At 54.0% G+C, this 8,568-nt stretch overlaps 1 protein-coding gene across 1 annotated transcript; it reads left to right on the top strand.

Annotated features, from left to right (window-relative positions):
* The first annotated feature begins 4,261 nt into the window (after positions 1-4,261).
* On the top strand, positions 4,262-8,012 carry TFF3 (trefoil factor 3). Its single transcript, XM_054468938.2, has 3 exons — positions 4,262-4,378; positions 6,040-6,186; positions 7,409-8,012. The coding sequence occupies exons 1-3, from the start codon at positions 4,297-4,299 to the stop codon at positions 7,420-7,422; spliced, it is 243 nt and encodes an 80-aa protein (XP_054324913.1). The 5' UTR covers positions 4,262-4,296; the 3' UTR covers positions 7,423-8,012.
* The last annotated feature ends 556 nt before the right edge of the window (positions 8,013-8,568 follow it).

Below are 8,568 nucleotides of genomic sequence, written 5' to 3'. Positions count from 1 at the left end.
GTTCTGATCTTCCTGTTCCACACTTGGTGGTGGCATTTGCACTGCTCCTGGTCCCCCACCCCCATTTGTCCTCAATTGACTGTGTGTCAAGACAGAAGCATCCTTGAATGGGTCACTGTGTTTGCCTCCCCAAAGCACCTACATTCAGGTCGTGATGACTCAGGAAGGGTCTTCGAGCCTCTGTCAGGGAGGCAGGAGGAAGTTCTGTGCAGAGGGAGGGGCGGCACCCATGGCAGCTGCAGACCGAGAGACAGCTGGGCAGCAGGGTGCTCTTGGGAGGTGTGCGGCCCGGGGCCACCCAGGGGTGCTGATTAGCACAACTTCCTACTTCCTTCCTCCATCGGACTGTCTGCTGCTTGAGTAACCGAGTGACAATACCAGAAAACTGAGCGGTGATGCAGACCCTATAACCTGCATGTGCCACATCAACTCTAAGTTTTTTGTGGGGTGGTGAGTTAGTAGTACAAAGTAGGCAGTGTTATGGCCTTACCTGTCCCTCTGTACTTTGGGAGGCTGAGGCAGGCAAATCACTTGAGGTTAGGAGTTCGAGACCAGCCTGGCCAACACGGTGAAACCCCAGCTCTACTAAAAATATAAAAATTAGACCGGCATGGTGGCGTGCACCTATAATCCTAGCACTTTGGGAGGCCAAGAGAGATGGGTCGCCTGAAGTCAGGAGTTTGAGACCAGCTTGGCCAACATGGTGAAACCCTGTCTCTACTAAAAATACAAAAATTAGCCAAGTATGGTAGTGGGCACCTGTAATCCCAGCTACTTGGGAGGCTGAGGCAGGAGGATCACTTAAGTCTGGGAGGTGTAGGCTGTCGTCGAACCACTGTACTCCAGCCTGGGTGACAGGAGAGAAACCCTGTCTCAAAATAAAATAAAATAATAAAATAAAATAAAATAAAATAAAATAAAATGTGCCTCTCTGACCTTCATCCCCCCAATCTGGTGAACTTGTACTCATCCCTCAAGACCTAGTCAGATTTCACCCCACTCTGCCAGCTCTAATCATACTGTACCACAATTCATGCTTGAAGGCTTGTTCCTCCTCGCCAGCCTGTGAGCTCTGAGGGCAGGGGCTCTGCCTGATGTTCTGGGGCTCCCATATCTGCAGGCCGAGTGCCTGACCTGGGACCCATGTTCAGCTTGTGCTTGTTATATGCATGTGACAATGACCACGCATCCGGGAGGTGAAAGGTTGCAGCCCCAGCATGGGGGACAAGACTGTCTTCTTCTTGGATCCATCCAGGAGCCCCTGCCCTTCCCTCGGACACCAGTGCACAAAGCCCAGGGTGGGAGGGATTTGCAGGGCTCCTGGGACGGCCCACACCGCACACGACTGAAGAGGCTACTGCAGGGATGCGGGATGCGGCTCCCAAGGAGGAAGGAGAGCGGCTCCTTTAGAGCCAGTCCTGCTCACCCCCAGGTCTTGGGCTGCCCAGGGGAGCCACCTGTCTGGGTGGGGCCCGACGCCCCTGCCGCATGGCCTACAGCTCTGACAACAGCTCTGCTGTTTCTCTGGAACTTGAACTCCCCCAGGGGAACAGGGTGGCTGGGGAAGGCTGTGGGAATGCAGGCTCTGGAAGGCAGGGTGGGCTCTCCCTTGTCATCCTCTGTTCCTGTACAGAGCCCAGGGATCCTGGGGAGGGGGCTCCTAGAACAGAGAGAGGGGACACACATGGGCCTCCCCATCTCCCTCTCCAGAGGCCCAGCCCAAATCCCCCTTCCCTGAGAAGCCTGTGCGTCTCCGTCAGGCGGGACCCAGCTCTGGCACCCTTGCCACAGCCGTTGCTCCTACCAGAGCTGGGACCAGGAATCCTCTCCTCTGCCGTTGTGGCTGATCCAGCACATTCAGCAGGCAGTCAGGGTGTGTCCCAGGTGCCTGGCTGGGCTGTGCGGCACCACTTCATGCTGTCCTGTGGGGTGAGCACCCTGCGACAGGTAGGGAAACTGAGGTACAGATGGGACGTGACTTGCCCAAGGTCAGGCAGTGCAGGACTTGGGACCCAGTCTTGGCTTCACCATCTTAACTCTGACATGATCCTGTCTCCCTTTGCGGGGGGGGGGGACTCTTCTAGGACAAGAATGTGTCACCTTTGTTATTCCTTCCCCAGCCCTAAACCCTGGGTGTGGGCAGTAGGAGCTCAGTCAACATTCACTGAGTTAAACTGAAGCAAACCCCAGTAGAGTTCTCGGTGCTGGCCACAGAGAAGAATCACAGGCGGCAGAACCACCTGTCGGGGCGGGGCCCAGGCATTGATATTCTCCCCACTCCAGGCAATTTTGAGTGTGGCAGGTGGAGACCACATCACCTGCAGAAGCCCCTTGCGGGGGTCCTTCCCCTCAGCCCTGCACCACGACCTGGCCTGGCCTCTGGGTATTATGAGCAATGGGAAGGCAGGGAGGTCTCACCAGAGATTTCCCCTACAATGACCTTTTTAATAACATGAAAATCCTGCTGTCCATTAATGAACCTGGGTCCACTGTCTCCTGGAAAAAGTGAGTGCCCTGAAAACAAGGCAGGCAATGCTCTTTCCTTCCTCCTTCGCCGGCCTCAGTGGGAGTGGCACATCAGAGGCGAGGGGCCCTCAAATCCATCCACAAAGGGCTTGCTGAGCACAAGGGCGGGGCCCGGGAGTCACAGGCAGGACACATCCTGGTGCCCAGCACGTGCGCCATCGGGCTCCCATGGGTCACTTGGGGAAGGGCAGTCTGTGGACGCACCCTTGGAGGCTCAGGGCCGCCCTGCACTGGGAACCCCAGCTGGAGGCTAAATCTGAGCAGCCAGGTGCTCCCATTTCTCGGCGTGATACACCAAGTCCACCCTTCAGACAGAGGCTCCTGGAAGGGCCAGTGGGGGTCATCAAAATGCCTCCCTGGAAAAGAAACACGGAGAACACAAAATGTAGGAGCCCGTTTTCCTGGAATGAGATTAGTCTCTTGCCCACGACCAGCCAGTCCACTGCAGGAGGTTGGGGGGTTGGGGGGTGCTGCGGATGCCAAGGGCAGAGGCTTAGGGTCCTGGGAGTGGGTTAAATATCAGCTATACCAGGGATACGGGAGTAACCTCTGATAGGCACCGGAAATGTTGAGTCTTAGTTTCTTCCTCTGGAAAATGGATATAATCATCACTGTCTCATCTGATATGTTGTTATAAAACAGTTCCTGAGATGTAATCTTTAGTTTTTAAAACAGTACGCTGGGCAAAGGTGGAGAGTCAGTTCCTGTTTGTGTTAAAAATGTGGCCGAGTGCAGTGGCTCACGCCTGTAATCCTGACACTTTGGGAGGCCAAGGAAGGCAGATCACTTGAGTCCAGGAGTCTGAGACCAGCCTGGCCAACATGGCGACACCTGGTCTCTAAAAAAATACAAAATATTAGCTGGACACATGCCTGTGGCCCAGCTACTTAGGAGGCTGAGGTGGGAGGATCACTTGAGCCCCGCGGGGGCGGGGGTCTCAGTGAATTGAGATTGTGCCACTGCACCCCAGCCTGGGTAACACAGCAAGACCCTGTCTCCAAAAACAAATAAACAAACAAACAAACAAAAAAACGTGCTTAGGTCCAGAGAGAAAAATTCTGAAAGGATACCTAAAAAAGTGTTCACAATAGATCAATAGATGCCTCTGGATAGGAGAGGCTCTTTTGTATTATTTGATTTTAAAAATCAATTATGTGTACCATGTTTTTACTAACATATTTTCAATCAATTCATTTCATCCACTTACTAAAATGTAGTTAATAATTTTTAGGAGAGAAAACAATAAGGAAAGACAAGGAATCTCTGTGTTTCACGAGTTGTGAGAGAGCCATAGGGTCCTGACTCACTCAGAGCTGCCTGCCTCCGAGGCTGATCTGGGATGGAGTGGCCTGGGGCTCTCTTGTCATGGGACCAGGGGTGTTCTGAGGGCTCCTGGCTGGGAGGCTGAGACGGACACCACGCCCTGGTCCTGCAGCCCCACATGGCTCCTGCACCCTACACCAGGCCAGGATAGGAGGGCGACTGACACACGTCCGCTCCCCAGTAGAGGACCCGTAACCAGAACTGGAATCCGCCCTCACCGCTTGCTGCCAAAACAGTGGGGGCTGAACTGACCTCTCCCCTTTGGGAGGGAAGAACTGTCTAGGAGCTTGACAAGGCACGCAGGAGAGAACAGGAGCAGCCAGAGCCAGGAGGGAGAGCCTTCCCCAAGCAAACAATCCAGAGCAGCTGTGCAAACACCAGTGCATAAATGAGGCCTCCTGGACCATGAAGTGAGTCCCGAGCTGCAACCCGGAGCCCACGGTGGTCATGGCGGCCAGAGTGCTCTGCATGCTGGGGCTGGTCCTGGCCTTGGTGTCCTCCAGCTCTGCTGAGGAGTACGTGGGCCTGTGTGAGTACCGTTCTGACTGCCCCAGTGGCAGGGTGGGCGTGAAGCGAAGGGATCCAGGATAAGGGGGGATTCTGCATTCATTTAATAACGGCCACCTGTCGCATATACACTTTTTCTTGCGCTAGCCCTATAAAGTGGGTCTTTATTGTCCCCATTTCACAGACAAGGAAACCGAGGCTCAGAGAAAGTTAACAACTTATCTAAGGCAGCCCTGCCCAGTCTGTGTTGAAATCAGGGTTTGAGCCTGAGCCCATCCCCTAATGACCCCATAGCCATCTTTGCCGGAGATTTCTAAATTACAATATAGGTCTTTATGCATTGTTTCCACATTTACAAAGAAAAAGGAAATATGCAGGAGAAAAACCCTGACTTCAGAACACTTTCAATACCTGCAGGCACCAGGTTCATTTAGCCATTGCATAGCAACCCTGCCACGGGGTGTGGCTGCTCTTTTAACCCAAGTGTGAAGGAATGAGGGTATGACTTTTATCAGGGTGTCTTCTGAGCAGGGTCAAAGGCTGTGGTTCCTGAACTTGCAGCCCATTAGAATCACCTGGAGATCTTTAAAAATCCTAATGCCTGGGGCACACCAGTTACATCAGGGCATCTCCAGGCGAGAGCCAGGCCTCAGTTGTTTTGTTTTGAGATAGCCTCACTTTGTCACTCAGGCTGGAGTGCAGTGGCACAATCTCGGCTCACTGCAACCTCCGCCTCCTGGGTTCGAGCAATTCTTGTGCCTTGGCTTCAAGTAGCTGGGATTACAGGCATGCACCACCATGCCCAGCTAATTTTTTGGATTTTTAGTAGAGACGGAGTTTCGTTATGTTGGCCAAGCTGGTCTCAAACTCCTGGCCTCAAGTGATCCTCCTGCCTTTGCCTCCCAAAGTGCTGGAATTACAGGTGTAAGCCACCGAGCCCAGCCAACGTCAGTCATTTTTAAAGCTCTGCAGCTGATTCCAGTGTGAGCGAAGTTTGGACGCCACGAGGATAAGCAGTTACAGACTGGGAGCAACAGAAGGGAATTTAAGACACTGCATGTGATTTCCATTTCCTAAGGAAATACTCAGTTCGTTAATGAAACGCAGTGAACTTCTGCTGCACATACAGACATAGAGGCTTGCCCGAAACATGAAAGTATTGGGGACTGAAGGATGTCCCGGGAGGGTGGGACATGCTCAACAATTCAGGAAGGGGAGATGCAGAAAAAAGTGAAAAGCAGGCAGCATGCGTTGCAATGATCTCTATGGGGTGTGTGTCTCCCGTCACAGTTTTCATTTAAAACAAAGGGGCAAGGTTTTGTTGGTCAAACAATGAAGGGGAACTTTGTTTCTGGGTTCAAGGGACCCCAGATTCCTCAGGGGGTTCCTGCCAGCTGGAAGGTACCCAGGTCCGTATGCGACTTCCCGAGAAGGTGATAAGAGTGTGCCAAGGAGAAAGATGCTTAGGCAAATGGCCAGAGTCCCCGAGTTGAGCATTTAACAGACTGCGTCTCTTTAAATATTCACAGGGAAAGTGCATCTTCATAAGGCCGAGGGTTTCAGCAGTGGTTGAACTCGGGGTGGCGGGGGGAGCGGGTGGATGCAAACTTGCAAAGTGAGGCAAACACACTCACCGCAGCCCAGCAAGGGCTCTGGCAGCTGACGGGGCTTTGTCTGGGACAGCTGCAAACCAGTGTGCCGTGCCAGCCAAGGACAGGGTGGACTGCGGCTACCCCCAGGTGACCCCACAGGAGTGCAACAACCGAGGCTGCTGCTTTGACTCCAAGATCCCCGGAGTGCCTTGGTGCTTCAAGCCCCTGCAGGAAGCAGGTGAGGCCCCAGTGGCATCGTGGTCTGGGCCCAGCCCCATAAGGCAGGGGGTCTCAGGGCCTCCCTGTCCTTTCTGGGCTGGAGATGGAGGCACGAGGACGCCGGGAAGCCACACACACACACACACACACACCTGCTCCGAGGCCTCAGAGCAGAGGCTTCACACTCAGGACAGCCATGGCCAGGAGTTGTCCTCTTCTGTCCCCTTTATGTAAAACATAAAAGCAATTGTTTCAAAAAGGTGTTCAAAATGATGGCATCACATAGAGGTAACTAATTTGTAACTATTCTTGAGAGAAGTGGAAACACATAGGTGTGGAAAGCCAGGCTGACTTTCGGGCTGTTTTTGCAAACCGGCCCCCCAAAGTCTTGTCATTTGTGGCATCCCCTTCACAGATGGCAGGTGGTGCCAGCCCTGGGCGTCAGACCTCGGTGCCACACCCCACCTACCCCACTCTGCCCCCCGCAAGGGTCATCTCCTCTCCCTCTCTCTGCCGTGGTGGAGAGCAGGTGCAGGTGCAGGGCAACCACCCTGGGGGTTCCCTCCCCAGGGGCGGAGAGCCTGTGTGCTGTACGGGTAACAGATGGCCCTGCACACGGGTTTGCCACCCTGGCTCCACCAGGCTTAGCTGCCCCACATCGTGGGTGGGGCGATCGGCCATAAGCCATCTGCCGCGTCCAAGTGCCAGCTCAGCCCCCACGAAGGCCGCATCTGCATGAGGTACCTTCCTGGAACTAGCATCCAGAGGGGCCTCTCTTGCCCTTTGTCCTAGGGTGAAATGCGGGAGGCTGAGTCCTGCTGGCCCCGGCTCCCTGATCAATGATGGGCCCCTGCCCTGCCCAGGGCCTCCCTTCACCCTCCCCAGCAAGTCCAGGGTGGGGGTCCAGAGAAGGCCAGGAGAGAGAGGGGTCTGTCGACTGTCCACTGCCGATCCTGTTCCTTCGGCTCCACTGGAACTACACTCTCCTCTGAGCGCCAGCCATGGCCCTGCCAAGGCCCATCTCACTTGTTATCTGCCGACCCCTGGGTCCCACTATCTCGCTTAGCAACACGAGGTGGGAATCTTGGCTATTCCCCCATGTGGTGGGGACTCAACACTCCCCGGTGACTCTGGGGAGGAGGCAGCACTAGGTGCTGGCCTTGGAGCCTGCCCTGACCTTGGGAAGCTGGGCAGCGTGGGTGGAGAGAGACTGCTCACACAGGCCTTTGCTCTGTTTGCAGAATGCACCTTCTGAGGCACCTCCAGCTGCCCCCGACCTGGGGATTCGAGGCTTGGAGCACCCTTGTCCAGCTGTGATTGCTGCCGGGCGCTGTTCATCTCAGCTTTTCTGTCCCTTTGCTCCCAGCAAGCGCTTCTGCTGAAAGTTCATGTCTGGAGCCTGATGTCTTAACGAATAAAGGTCCCATGCTCTGCCCGAGGACAGTTCTTCGTGCCTGAGACTTTCTGCGGTTGTGCTTTATTTCTGCTGTGTCATGGGAGATGGCGGGAGGGTGTCAGGGGAGGGTCTGCCCAGGCCTCAAGGGCGGGAGAAGACTCCCTTGAGGTTGCAGTGCATGCAAGGATATTTTGAATCTAGACTGGCACCCACGTCACAGGAAAGCCTAGGAACACTGTCAGTGCCGCTTCCTCGGGAAAGCAGAAAAAATACATTTCAGGTAGAAGTTTTCAAAAATCACAAGTGTCTTTCTTGGTGAAGACAGCAAGCCAATAAAACGATCTTCCAAAGTGGTCCTTTATTTCACAACCGCTCTCGCTACTGTTTGATGCTCGTACTATTCCTGGGTTTTGTTTCTTTGTACAGTAACTGTTATGAACAAACTGGCACTTTGTTGAATTTGTTTTTGCTAATTAAGTTTAAACATCTGTGACACATTGGGTGGCCTCCTTTTCTCTTTTTTTTAAAAAATGGATGCAGCTATAGGAAATGAATGAGCTGGTGGCAGTGGGGATTGCATCTCACGTCCTCATGAAGCCTTATCCACTTCTGGACCTGAGTGTGGTTCTCTCCCCAACGCACTGTCCTGGGACACGGCAGCTCTCCACTCCCACCAAGACGGTTTTAGATGCACAAAGGCCAATGAGCGCTGCCTGGCTGGGCCTCCTGTGAGCGCTACCTGGCTGGGCCTCCTGTGAGCGCTGCCTGGCTGGGCCTCCTGTGAGCGCTGCCTGGCTGGGCTTCCTGTGCTGCTCCCACTGCTGGGTCTGTCTTAGGGCTGGATCCACAATTCCACTGCAGTGCGGTCACAGCGGTGGGGTTCTTGCTCTGAGCTATCTCTTCCCTTTTGAAAAGAGACAACTGCTCCATGTGGCACATATACACCATGGAATACTATGCAGCCATAAAAAATGATGAGTTCATGTCCTTTGTAGGGATATGGAT

This window comes from Pongo pygmaeus, chromosome 22, assembly GCF_028885625.2.
Source record: "Pongo pygmaeus isolate AG05252 chromosome 22, NHGRI_mPonPyg2-v2.0_pri, whole genome shotgun sequence".
Lineage (NCBI taxonomy): Eukaryota > Metazoa > Chordata > Mammalia > Primates > Hominidae > Pongo > Pongo pygmaeus.
The sequence above is the reverse complement of the archived record's forward strand: the minus strand, read 5'-3'. Positions and strand labels throughout refer to the sequence as shown.

What these genes read in the sequence shown, in the direction of transcription:
- TFF3 (XM_054468938.2), top strand. Translation starts at nt 4,297, where the DNA reads ATGGCGGCCAGAGTGCTCTGCATGCTGGGGCTGGTCCTGGCCTTGGTG. An exon ending in TGAGGAGTACGTGGGCCTGT is followed by an intron (nt 4,379 to 6,039) that starts GTGAGTACCGTT and finishes TGTCTGGGACAG; the next exon opens with CTGCAAACCAGTGTGCCGTG.